The 14,558-nt window shown below is 38.7% G+C and overlaps 1 protein-coding gene across 2 annotated transcripts in view; it reads right to left on the minus strand.

Moving 5' to 3' along the window:
* LOC116327514 (adenosine kinase-like) overlaps window positions 1-14,558 on the minus strand; it is a 127,492-nt gene that overhangs the window by 16,018 nt on the left and 96,916 nt on the right. For both annotated transcript variants that reach the window (XM_031749140.2, XM_031749139.2), the window contains one exon: window positions 3,020-3,055. In XM_031749140.2, the coding sequence (XP_031605000.1) occupies window positions 3,020-3,055 (36 nt within the window). The remainder of the gene's footprint in view (window positions 1-3,019; window positions 3,056-14,558) is intronic.

A 14,558-nucleotide genomic window follows, 5' to 3' on the forward strand; every position in this document is an offset into this window, starting at 1 on the left:
TTCCCTACGCATTTTGAGATTTTATCCTTGCTCGCTTTAGTATAAAAAACTTCTGACGTGCTACAATTGGATGTGCTGGGTTACCCTTTACACATACAAGCACACTTAACTTCCTCCTTTCTGCCTGGCAGAAACACTTACCTGACAAGCTCCTGGGGCAAAACGATACAGAAAAATAACGTTCAGCGTGAGCGCAGACAAATGACTTGACAAATGATATGGTCAATTTGGTTTACTACTGACAAATGGCAATATTTACAATTGTGAGGCAATTGATCAGACATAAATCAACAAACCGTGAAATATGAAAGCTCTACAAGGGTGTTAAATTGTGTTTCTGTGTTGAAGCCAGTGAGAAACTGATCGTTTCCACTGCATGCTGCTTGAGAAACACTGCGAGGGAGAGATTCAATTAGAGCTGTGATGCTGAGAGTTCTTTGAGCATTTAAAGGAAACAGATCACAATCAGGCGACTGTGTTCAGATCTGCTGATTGCGGTTTTGGAGAGGAAAGCTTTTTATCTTGTGTTTAAGCTGAAGAAGGGCTGCTGTCATTTTTGTTAGTCATCCATAATGTGATGATAACAGTGTTTCAGGATACACTCAAAGTACATCATGCGGCGCTTTAGGGTCATAAAATCCAATTATAGTTTCCCTCAAAAGTGCCGACCTTCCCAATTAACCCGGACTTTTACTGAACTTCAATCGACCTCAGTGGCCTTCATATGTTTCATTTCAGACAGCAAGTCTAACTTTTAGTCTTCTTTTGAGTCGGCAAATCTTAACGAACAAATGTTTTTGGCTATAAGACTATAATAAAAAACTACAAATGATACAATTATTTTATTATTATATTCTAAGGTAAAAATGATTGTTTGAATATTGATGTTTTCAAGAAGACCTACTCTGCTTTGAACACAAGCCAACTTTATTTTACTTTTAAAAGCAATTCAAACCATTAGAATACGGTTAACAGGTGGTTTTCTATGGCATCAGAGGCTGCCACTGAACTATGAATCGAACAAATGCCTTCTGCTGCTAAAGGCAATCGGATAAGGCTGAAAGCTCTTCAAAATTTCTGGTTAGTGGATCTTGTAAGACTTTTTTTTGTCTAATTACTTGTGGAAGCTTATAAATGAGTCTTAAAATTAATTAATTTATTTAATATATGACATTTTAAATCATGGAGACCAGAAAAAAAGTAAATAAATAAATACAGTAAGTAGTTTAAAAAAAATGTTATTAATGTCCCAAAATCCATCAAAATATATGACATAAAAAACCTTTCTAAAAATAATAATTAAAAAAAGCATAACTATCATGGTATTAAATATATAAACCGAGATATAAATTATATTTCCATTTAATTTTCTTCTGTATTTATCTACCTTTGTATAATCCTTACACTTTTAATTAGATTTAATGAAATTGTTCCGTTTACTTTAATACAATATTTGTTCATAACCTATATGCATAGTTTGAATAACGAGTAAGTATAAATGTACAGAGTAATGTAAAATGTATGATTATTAATTGTTTTTTTTATTAGCATTTAGTTTAGTTAGCATTTTTTATAATAGAGTAGAGTAGCCATTTATTGTCATTGTACATGTACAACGAAACCGTGAAAATGTTGGAGTTTTTCGAAAATTTTTGGGATGTTTTTGACCTCTATATATTATGTAAAGGTTACAAAACATATCCATACGAACTCATACAGGTGTACTGTGTATTTGTAAACAAACAAATTTCCTTCGCTAACACTGCCGTAACAATTTATCCCTCATCTTTGGGTTTAATCAAAGTTTTACAGGGTAAAACTGTGCATATTCATATTTTTGAGGACTTGCCAGTGTATGACTGGTCTACGGGAGCCGGCCGGTACCAGTAAAGTTTAAAACTGTCACCAGAAAGTGACGAGAGGAAAAAAAAAAAAACGGTGAAGAAAACATCTTTGAACTACAGCCATCTAGAAATGCGCCAAGTACAGTACACACCACTGATGTTATCTGAGAAATCACATTCATCCAATGCAATTTCGCAGAGTGTTCTGCCAAATCAGGTTGACACGGAAAATGTCAAAGAATTGTAACTACTAGGAGAGTCTTCACTTTGCCCTTTGTGGGGGTTTTTTTCCATGTGAGGCCCCTCCATTACTAACACCTCCCCAATTCCACCCCCCCCGCCACAGCACCACCACCTCCGCCTTCATCCCTTCTCCTCTCTTAAACCTGTCACTGCCATCAGGATTGCATTTCTATTCCAGTCACGTTGATCACACCGTTAGTGATTCTGGATGACAATTACTCACACAGAGCAGAGACATATTCAAGGCAGCGCTACCTCTGAAAGAGAGAAGGCACTTAAAATACCTGAGCCCATGTGAAGGGAAGAAAAAAAAAGCCTCGCATATCGGCTATTTGTGTTTTGATTTTTGCATTTAAATAGCAATGGAAGGAATATGCAAAAACACGAGGAAAAAATAGACTAAGGGAACGTTCACTTTACACTTAAGAGGCAGCCCCACGTTAAAACACACTGTGCTTTCTGTAATCTTCATTTCCATAATCCAAAATCACAGGTGGCTGTAATTTGGTTATTAAAAGACGACAGTGCGCGCTCAGTGTAGTGTAATGCTATGGCAGTGAAGAGGAGACATACAGTATGCGATCCCTGAGTGCAATGAAGATAATGAGGAGGCTTTTTAACCAGGCAACCTGATGAGCCCCACGCCTGCAGAGAAAAGCTTGAAACCATGCCCAACTTCTCAGCTTCCCAAGAGGCTTTTCAAAATTCAATAAATAACATCTGTAGGCGATGTTGGGTGCAGACCTAGCAGAGTGCGTCATAACAGAGAGCTGGCTGAACAAAGAAACCATGACGACTGCCAGGTTTCCATAGCAACTGCTGCAAGGCCTGGAGAGTATAATAGCACATCAATCACTGTCCAAAAAGAACTTCATTATCAGCAAAAATAAACCTTTAGGATCTTTTTAGTGTGCAATTGCTGGTCAACTCACCTCAAAGCCCAGCTCTTTGGCAAACGTGGCCGCCTCCTGGAAAAGATAAGACACAGACAAATGAGCAGTTAATTACAGAGTCACAAACAGAGCACAGTGTCACACACCAGACGTGAAGTAAAGACATCTCGCTTCCCTCCGCTCCTCGCATGTCTGGCCATTTTCACTTGAGAATAAGTAACCTGAGTTAGTGTTGTTCTGCCAACTCCTGATTTAATAGGCGTGCAGCCCACCCATTTAAACTACAGCCTGACATCATCTCATCTTACCAGAGCAGCATGAGATAACACCCCATCAGCCTCCAGCCTTGAAACCACCGCTGAAACCATGAATATGTGCTAGTGTGTGGGAATCCCCAACACTGCAGGCATTCAGCGCCCACTTTATGTTGCTTTAGTCTCCTAACAGGTGCACTTAAACGTTTATGCAGGCTGTAGCGAGTTAATCGCGAAAACCGCTCACTGACGCTGATCTTTTAGGCGTTTCATATTTTAATGTAGTCTCCCAGTGGTCGCAGGTACAAGCTGGTGTTAGTAAAAAAAAAAAATCTAAAAATCTAAATACACTTATAGCATTACAGGGCTCACAGAAACTATGTACATTTAAAGTTGACTTCTATAACAAAGTATATTTAACAGCTAAATACACTGTAAAAAACATTTTAATGCATTCTCTGTAAAATTACAAATGCAAAAATATATTTAAACAATTAAAACCAATGGAAAAATATATACGGGAACCACTTCAAAGTAACACCTTTTAAGTATCTAAATAATTTTTTATATTATATAAAAGAGATAAACCACCAACTGAATGCCAACCGAACCATATCTGAAATGGGCATCGGCTGGAAAATGAAAATATACATTAAAAAAAACAAACAAAACAATAAATGATGCATTTAAATACGTTCAGAAAAGTTTAAACTAACTACTGCTATAATTGATTCCTCTTATTGTGCAGTCGTTAATGTAAAAAAAACAATGAAGCTGTCTTCCAAGAACATGAACATTATCTGCAGTGTGGTTAGCTGTGATGTACAACATGTGAGTAATAAATAGGCCGTGTTACGATCCTCTAACTGATGACAGAAGCCGTTGCCTGTCGGCTCCGAACGATGTCACAAATTGTGACAGACAACCTCCTGCACTAAATTCACTTCTGACCCCAGACAGGATAATAAGTTGATGCTATGATTCTAAATAATCCAATTATCTGCAGGAGGAGGGTGTGTATGGGAGGGGGTGTGGTGTTTGTGTGACCTTGGGGAGAGGTTGACAACCTGGTCCTCAAACAGAAGGGGAGGAGATGACATGGAACAATAAGGTTACTGGTCCCTGGAGGAAAGCCTCATGGCTCCCTGGCTTGGATCAACATCACAGCACCAGCAATATGTCAATTCATCACCCCACCCTGCGCCCCTCACACACAGGCTAGACAATTAGCCGCTGTAGTCGAGAAGCAGTTCTGTAATCAGCACAAGGTAGTGTTCTCTTTTAACCTCTCTTTGCCTTTTCAATCTATCGAGGGCTTGGGTCTCACATTTATTTTCCTTTATTTACAACCACATATTGACTTTTCTCCTCAGGAACGCTCCATCACCAACTAGCACGAGGCATCGCACAGGGACAAGAGCAGCCTGGAAAAATGTCTTGTCAAAACAGCAATATTTCATATCAAAGCATTTAAGAGACACACGAGTGAAGGCTGGAATAACTATAGTGCTGCCGAGCAGTGCATGGCTCTCTCTCTCTCTCTCTCTCTCTCTCTAGTTAGCAGCTATAATATTTGTGAGAAAAGCCTATCGAGAGAGTGTGGGTGTAAGAAGAACAGATAATTGAAGCAATGTCTATGAGCCACATGTGTACAGTGTAATCCCTTTTAGGAATTTATTAATTTCTAGTTGTTATGAATGCCAGCATCAAAAATATGTTGCGCTGTAAAGCTCGGCTAAAACTAATATACTGCTATGATAAATATTGTATGGTGGTAAATATGCAATTACCGAGACTACCCATACAGCCAATAAAACTGGAGCAATGGGCAATTAAAGCCACTGTTCCTTAAGGAGCTTATAGCGTTAATATTCAAAAATCTTATGTTTCAGGCTGCGCGTGTTGACATGTGCTGTTTTGGTATGTTGTGGTAGACGGTTTTTAAAATGACGGCCCATGTGCTCCTACAGCTGTTGCAACAATGACAAGTGCTTGGAGTGACATCTGGGCGAAATCCTCTCATGCTCAAAAGAAAGGAGGGGGGGAAAAAAAAAAGCATCTCGTTTGTTCGGAGATTGCTGTGATTGCACGCTCGCCTTTCATGATCTCCTTCGAGTCCGATTCCAAAAAAGAGAGAGACAGAGAGAGAGGACTCTTGCAGATCTCAGGGCTTGTATGTTCTCCTCCTTCTCTTCGGGCAAACAAGGTAAAAGATAACAAAGCAGGCAGAGTGCATGAGCCCTCTGCAGCCATAGTTAGTATAAAGCTATCAGAATGTGTGAGATGTTGCTGCTGTCAGAGGCTTAAACAGTCAAAGGGATATTTTTAGAGAGCTTAAGCTAATAATCCAGAGCCCCGTCGGGGGGGGTGGCGAGAGTCTACAATTTCTTTGCCAAGCAAAATGAAAGAGGAAATACACACTTCATGCAAAGGGCAGTTTTCAAAGCTTAACACTTTGTTTTCTATGACACTGTAAGTGACAGGAGCCTAGCGGGCCTTAAACAGTCAGAGCAGAAGCTGTATGTTGCATATTTTCTGTGAAGTTATTTATATCGTATAGACTTTTTTCCCCCCTCCCTCCTTTTAATGAAGTTAAACTGCTGATTTTGCATTCAATCTGAGAAACCTGCAGTCAACTGCAATTTCTTTTGTCGCCTGGGGGAAGTGAACAAGCTATGAACATATGACTACAAACAATCTTGTTAGCAAAAAAGTTAGTTATTTCCATAGCCAATAGACACAGAGGACAATTTCCAATATTTGGAATCATATATCGGCCACAAGAATGCAATCCCCTGCTTTTAGCTCAGTTTTGGCCTCTACCAGCTTATTGTAGAAATGTCTGGCTCTTTGGATGCTACATTAATTTAAAAAAATAGTTGCAAACATTGTTGTCTGTTGCTGTAAATAGGCTCTGGTGTTATTTTTTTCAGTTTTGGAGCAACATGTAAAACGTGTAGCTTTGGGTAGATGGTTGGGGAACAAACACAATAAGTGAAAAAAACATCTTGAAAGTGCTGAAGGAAACTGCAAAGTTGAATAATAATTTTCCATTTGTTCACCATTATGACTGAAACCTAAGACTTTATTTTTTCTTTATTCCGTTAGAGTTTCCTGATCAATTTTACCTTTTAGGGGAAAAAACAGAGGCCTACACAAGCTTTCAGAATCACCGCAGTCATCTTTTTTTTCTCTGAATAGAACAAAAAAAAACTTTTATACGTGTATTTATTTTTTGAAGATTTTTATTTATTCAAAGTTCCTTTTAGAAATGTACACGTCAATAAAAAACCTGGGGCAAAACAAATTCCACTCTGTAATTTCCCTCCTCCAGTTTATGGATCAAATATGGAATTAATCACGTTTTCTGTATTTGTATGTCTTTTTGATATGTGTGCGAATGTAACTGATACATATTTCTCTTTTTCTGCTCAGTGCATATCTTAATAAAAATGTTGTATACGGTATGGTTTATGATGATCCTGATGAAGGCCATGTTTGTTCACTCACCAAACACTTGATTATGCACACCTTAACAATACCGCATCAATGTTTCAGATGAACTGGTGCTAAAAAGATGCTCTGAGATTTTGGTCAGTATTGACATGGTAGCAACACACAGTTGGTGCAGATCCACGATGCCGATCTCTTATTTCACCACAGCCAATAGGTGCTCTATTAGATTGAGATCCAGTGAATGTGGAGGCCATTTGAGTACAGAGAACTTATCGTCTTCAAGAAATCAGTTTGAGATGATCTGAGCTTTGTGACATGGAAGCAGCCATCAATAGGTGGATAAACTGTGTTCATAAACAGATGGGCATGGTCAGCAACATACTCTTTAAACTGTGCCTAGTTTGTACTAAGGGGCCCAAACTGAGCCAAGTAAACATCCCCTACATCTTTACATCACCATCTACCTAAACTGTTGATACAAGCTAGAATGGATCCATGCCATCCTTTAATGTTGTTTATACCAAATTCTGACCTTACCAACTCAAACTGGGGCTCGTCAGACCAAGCAATGTTACTCCAAACTATTTGCATATAATTCCCTGTTCCCAGCAAATACGAGATAAACCCATCGTGGTCTTCTGCTACTTTAGCCTGTCAGCTTCAAGGATTGACATGAGAGGCTCAGAGATGCTCTTCTGCATGCCCTGGCTGTAACAAGTATTTGCTTGAGTTGCTGTTGCCTTCTTATCAGCTCACTGCGTGTCTGGATATTTTTCTTTGATCATCATAAAGACATTTTCACCTGAAGAACTTTTGCTCCCTGCATATTTTTTCTTTTTCAGATGATTCTCTTTAAGAATGGATGTGTGGTGGATTTGCATTAACCAGCAGTTGTAACTAATAAAATGGCAGTTAAGTGTGTATACTACAGGTATTGCTAGACCTCATAATGAATTTGATTCCAAAAGACTGGACAATTTGGAACCGGTTCTCAACTCCTATCCTATCCAAATCATTTAATGCATTGGCTGTTAAAGTACCACTACATATAAGGGCACCCAAGAGAAAAGAAATTAATAAAACTGTCTGAGTCATTAGCTTCCAGGATAAAATATTCCCAGTAGAAAAAAAACCCAAACAAAACAAAGCAAGTACTGAGTTTTTTTCTCCTCTGTGTAACAAGTTGTCGAGCATATGTCACAGCAGGAGTGCGTCAGGGAAAAAAAAATCCAATTTCAGTGTTTTAAAGAATCTAAATCAAAGAGCAAACCTCAGTGCTAAGGTTAATAAAAGTTGATAAGCTGAAAAGCGAACTCCCCCAGGCTATTCAGAAAATAAGCATTTATTTGACCGTTAGCCCAAGCTGATGCAGAGGCAGAAATTGAATTGTATTTGACGTTGTGTTTTTTTATTCCTGGGTGCAGCCCTGACAAGTTTTTCACACCAAAACCTCTGTTTTCTTCTTCCTTTATATAGCAGCTCATTTCAAATACCTCAAGGTTTTAAGGAACCATAAAGAGGACAACAGTTTTCTATATGTAGAATACATTTCACACTACAGGAGGAGAAATGATCATGCCTGTAATGATGTTTGGAAATGACTGATCTTTAGAAACCATTTAAAATAAAGTGAGCATGACTAGGTTATAAGACGTCAAATAATTCAGCCAGTTATCACTACTTACGGATATAACTATACGCATATAACAATGGCATATGGCGTGTTTTTGTCATTCCCTACATGTCAGCGTAAGACATCACTCAGGCGAGTCAGACAGCTTTCATAAATGCCCAGTATAAACAACATCTGGCATTCAACTCAAGTGTTTCCAGTCAGATTACTACAGTATACATTACAGGGCAGTGGGTGGGGGGGTTGGAGATTGAATAACTAATCAAGACGATGACATCGGAGGGGAGCATCAGTGTCCTTGATGTGGCCTCGGGGTCACAAACATATCTCCTCCTGGATGTCAGGGTGTCAGCCCTCAGCACGAGTCCAGGTGCTGCCGAACAGGAAGCTGCCACCTCAAAGATATGTGGGCTGATAACAACCACAGGTGATTATTAAAACGATCATGCAAGCTGATAGCAACTCACTCATGCTGGGTGGAAAGAAGGCAGCGCCCTGCTACTGTGCGGGACAGATTAGGATGAATAAATCACCTGTACCGAGCCCTCCTGAAGCTCCCAGGAGAATGCAGCAATTCTGCTCAAGCATGACATGCCACAAACATGGGGGTAAACACACGCAGGAACAACACACTCCAGAAAGCCTGGAGTCGCTTTTACTGCCTCTGGGAATTTACTCAACAGCAGCTGATGGTATTTCACTTCAGGTTTTACTGAGCCATTAAGTGGCATGTTTCATCTTCGCCTTGATATTTTCTTACATTCAAGTGCAATCGCTCAGATTTTAATCTGCAAGTCAGTGTATGTTTATAGATAAACTTACATCAACCGCTTTAATCAAATCCACAGAAGAGCTTTCTCAAACTCTGAAATGTGTTTGAGTCACGCCTCATTTCTTTATGTTTTGCTAGCAAAATTGGAAATAGGTACAGTGATTCATTGAAACATGTAGAAACATCATGGAAAGACACTATAAGAGGCAATATTCAGTCAATATTTGGTAAGACCACATTTACTCTTCAGCACAGCCTGAACTCTCTTAGGCAAGAGTTCTGGTAAATTCTTTTAAGTAACCTTAGGGAATAGTTCTCCAGGCTTCCAGAAGGTCATTCAAAGCTCTTCTTCGGATGCTGGCTGCCTTTTGTTCAGTTCTCTGTCAAGATGATCCCACACTGCTTCAATAATGTTGAAGTTGAATGTTGATGTTTTCATGGTGGATCAAAATTAGATGGTACTTTTCTGCATTCCTAATTTCATCAGTTTTGACAAGATCTCCAACACCGCTGCATGAACTGCAGCACGAAACCATGACTGAACCTCCACCGTGCTGTACAGATGGCTGTACACACTCTCGGGCCATCAATTTGTAAATCATCACTCCTTCAGACTTGTTACCACTAACATTCAGTCCAGGTCTTATATAATTTTTATAACTCAACCCTTCCTTAAGATTGGCTTCTTGACAGCCACCTTTCCACTGAGGCCACTTCTGATGACATTTCAGTGAATAGTAGATGGATTAACTGAACTTTGATGGAGATTTTGTTTATCTGCTGTAATACAGGTATATATTATAGATAGGTTTTAGACCTGACACTTCTACTTGTCCAGTTTCCTAAAACTTTTAAAGATATGCTGCTCACCATGACGAGATATGCCAAGTTTTCCGCTAACAGCTCTTTGGGAATCACCTTGTTGGTGTAAAAATGCTATTTTATGCCTGTTAAACTACATTATATTTGGCATTTCTCATAGCTTCGACTACAGAAATGGGAACAACTCGTGTATTTTTGCTACAGCCTGCTTGTAACAAGGTCCCTAAAATTTTAAAAGTGGTGCTCCCATTGAGTTAGTTGCCTTTTTATGCTTGAATGAATTCATAGAACCAAAACAAAACATTCCACTGAAAACGTTTAGCTACATGGACTGAAATGAAAAGAAGTGAAAAAGTAGCCAATGTCCACATAAAAACTTTGAACTTCAGAAAACCTTGACAATTATTGCTCAAGACCTCTTAAAATTTACAAGATAGTCTGTCTCCTTGGAAGGAAAATATAAAGAAACTCTAATAAAGATGCTAGGTTATAAAATCCCTACACTGTAGATGTCATGTCATTGTACTTTGGGAGTAACTAAAGAGAATGTTTCTCATCGTGTAAAGATGCTCAGTGCTGGTTTAAAAAAAAGCTATCAGAAAGAACTGCTATAAACCAGACCCTCCAAGTCTTAAACATTGGATGGACATTGTGGGGGAAAGGATCATTTTCTCCCTAAAGTATAGGGGAGACACCTTTATTGCCTGTATGTCAACCTCCTTTTAAATAACATGGTCATGGACACTTGGGACAATATTCTGAGAATATCATTTGTAACAATGTTTGCAGTATCCCACCTGTTTTGTGTTCTTTTAGAAAAATAACAACTTTTCATTAAGCACGTATATATATATAAGGCTTAACACAGTATTTCATCACCTAAAACTGTTTTCTATTATCTTTGTTTTTTACTTATACATATCTTGAAGGACAGTTGTTAAAAAAACATGACTCACAGAAACACCTGTCAAAACTGTGATTTTTTTTAAAAAACAACCTTTTTCCCATCTGCTGCCTACAAGATTATCTATGGTAAGTAGACAGCTAAGTCTCAAATAAACATATGCACCACAGCACCTTATGCTTTTTTTATTGACAAATTTAGCCAAACTGACAAAGACTAGATTCGATTTTTTTCAAGTTTAGCTGATTGTTTTACTCCTTGTTTTAGTTTACACTGGTTGAATACATATTTTTCTAAAATATTATTTTGTCTTTTTGAAATATGTCTCTCAACAGGTTATGTTGTTTTCTGAGATTTTGCTGGTGTACCCATCAACATAGGTTGGAGTCGGGCAACCGTGCTTAGAAATTTGACTTCTTTTTCTTTCTGGTTTTTGGAAATTAAGCTGACAAAGTTTTGCTAAAGAACAATACAGGGTAAAATTATCATCACTGGTGGCATGATAATAAGCCAATTTATCTGACATTTCTTGTGAATAAAATAGCCTGAATAAAGGAAATAACCAAAAATCATTGAGCTGAGTTTTTTTTTTTTTAAAACCTAAAAGCAAGTGCACGGTTTGACTGAAGCTTTCATGTGTCCAATTTCAGCAGTGCCCTCGCCTGTCAGTGCATTATACACCTCTAGCAACAGCATCTGCTCCCGTCTTTCTCTGTCTACCTACAAGGGCAGGAGAGCGGTAGCAAGCCTATGGGGATGGAAACAGCACCTACAGCACAGGTCCAAAGGTTAAACAATCAGAAACATGTGCAAAACATAAATATCTTCTCTGATAGCAATCACAGCATGGGAAAGCAGGGTTTGCATAAGGAGCTCCGAACATAGGATGTAACCTTAGATACAGCAGGAGGGACCAGACGGGCATTCGGTGCATCTGCTGGGGCTAATGGAACCAGTGGCAGCGGCAGTGGTAGCTTTGTGCTGGGGGGAGTTAGTTATCAGCCTGATGGCCTTATCAGCGCTGAGGGCCTCTATCACACATCTCACCTCTGGACTCAAACAAGGGGTCAGTACACAACGTCAGACTACCAGAAACCGGTTATCTCTCGAGGAAGTGGATGAAGAAAAAACAGTGGATGAAGTGTTTTAGCTCAGAAAGAGCAGCTATTAAACAACTTTTTTGGTCCTTGTGAGTCTCAAAGAACTCAAATTACAGCACCATTTTTTTTTCTGTCCTCTTTTTTTGTTTTTTTTTCCCCTCTTTGCTGGACCATAGGTTGTCTTGATACTGATCTCTCTGCCTCCTCTAGCTTTCTCTTATTCCAGATGTTTTGGATCTGTATCTTTTTGCTCCATAATTTTTAGTGTGTTTTGCTGTCTTGCTCTCTCCTCTGCATTCATGTATATCCTACATTAGTGTTGCCTCGTATTTTTTCTTTGTCCTTGCAGGCCTCTATACTGGGGAAGATGCTGTTTTTCTTTGGTTCTGCTTCTCTGATAATGCTAAAACTCATAGATCACCATATTCTTCTATATCTGTCCATACTTCTGGTATGTTCATCACTGGTCCCTACTGTAAATTTAATATGGTGCTCTAAACTTTACACATTTCTACACTAACTTTGTAATACTGTGCTATGTAAACAAAAAAATAATTTACTTTAAATAAATAAAGATTCATCTCCGGTGCTTACAACGATCTTGGCTCAATAGACATGACTTCTCTTTGACTCTAAAGGTGAGCCAGCAAATTAAATCAGCACCTCCATTCTTGCCTTTATAATGTGATATCTGCTAACCCAACTCGCTTTTGTGTTCCTAAGTGAAGTTTTTCTTTTGCTCCAGTAACTTTTATTGGTGTGCGTTTGTTTGCTCAAGGTCCACTTGATTGAATTTTTCAGGACTTGCAATTTCCACACTTAGAGGATTACCGTTTCATACGCATATAAAAGCAACCGAATTTCAATCTTGATTCCTGTTCTTTGGGGCACCTTTTTCAGGGTCAATACATCAATTTATCTTACAATTTAAGTGATAGAAATAATATGTTTGGGCGAAACTGCGAGTTAGGAATTGTTTAGCATTCGTGGAGTTTAAGTTCCCTCTAATTAAATACCTGCTGTCGAAGGCCTTGAAAGCTTATTTTTTTAATCAGTGATGTGATTCTCCATGAAGACATAATAATGCTGTTCATTTCATGAGATATTAAGGTATTTGTGCTTTACCTTCGTGCCTCTGCTTTATTATTCCAACTTAAAAGAGAATGTGTGAGATTTTTTTATGTGGCAAGAATGTAACAACATAAGAATCTGATGAAAACACACTTGCGTATTTCTTGGAAATATGACTTGGTTACCTACTGAATTCTACTGAATAGATTTTTCTTTGACTTTCTTTATTGTTTACATCTGCTTTATAAAAAAAACGGAACCTGTGCAAAATGTAAATAAAAACCTTACATTTAACTGACAGCAATACAAAGATAACACCAAATGATTTTACTATTTCTTCTTTTCAGGAGAAAGTTTAGTTTAACACCTGAACTGTGTCCCTCCTCTCACCTCAACAGGTCACGGCAGATGGCTGCCCCTCCCTGAGCCTGGTTCTGCCAGAGGTTTCTTCCTCTTAAAGGGGAGTTTTTCCTTCCCACTGTTGCCAAGTCCTTAATCATAGTGGATAATCTGATTGTTGGGGTTTTTCCTGGAAGTGCCTTGAGGCCACTGACTGGCACTATATTAATAAAACTGCAAAATTACCTAAGATGTCATTTAGACTCGTCTTGACTAACTGGACCTGGTCCTGAGAGTCTTCAGTGACATGAAATTATACCTGAAACCTGCTATGATAGACCTGACGCTTGACTTGGACTAAATCTGTCTTGGTATTAATTCTCAGTAAGGTTCTGCAATCAACTGGTGCAGCATAAACTTGAGGCTTGATTTGGACTTTTGTCTTGCTGAAATAACCAAAGATGTCATCTGAATGGTTACAAATGTTGCTCAAAAACCTCAAAATCTACTTCTTGGTTCCTGCTAACTGCTTTTATTATGTTGGAAATTTGCTATCATGTTTGTGCAACCCAGTATGGTTATCCTGGTGTTTTTCCTCTTGCATATTTCATAGTTTTGCCGCTGTTTTATTCTGTGGAAATTTCACTTCAAATAATGACCTTTGAATGGTGGTTATGTTGAATGGTGATTTTTCTGTCTGGATAAATGACTTTTTGTTGAAATGTGTTTTAGGAAAAACTTTTGATGAGGCTCAGACCAACTTCCTTTCAGTCCATCAATTTTTCGCAGCTTATTATCCAGTAAATTCAACAGACATTTGGTTGCAGGCGGTGCAGACAAAGGTCAAGAAAGCAAACAGCTTTTTTTTTTCCCCTGCAGTGAGCTGTTGAGAACAGTGACCATACCCTCCTGTGTATAATAAACATGCGAGCATTTGGCCTGCTCTATTTACCTCCTAATGAGAAACAAAGATCTGCTCTTGAGGGACTTGCATGCCTCAGACAATGAAAAACCCAGGGAGGAAAAAAAGCTCTCAAAATAATTCAAACCATTTGTGCGCACAGGGGACAAGAGATCTTTGAATAAACTGGCCATAGAAAAACTGAGACGATATTCAATATGGTATCTGTCAATGTGGCCATTTTCCAGATCAAAATCTGCACGGAGGGCAGGGCCCCCTTCAACAATAAGGCTACATGTATGCACAGATCACATGCGATACGTGTT

This window comes from Oreochromis aureus, linkage group 8 (assembly GCF_013358895.1).
Source record: "Oreochromis aureus strain Israel breed Guangdong linkage group 8, ZZ_aureus, whole genome shotgun sequence".
Lineage (NCBI taxonomy): Eukaryota > Metazoa > Chordata > Actinopteri > Cichliformes > Cichlidae > Oreochromis > Oreochromis aureus.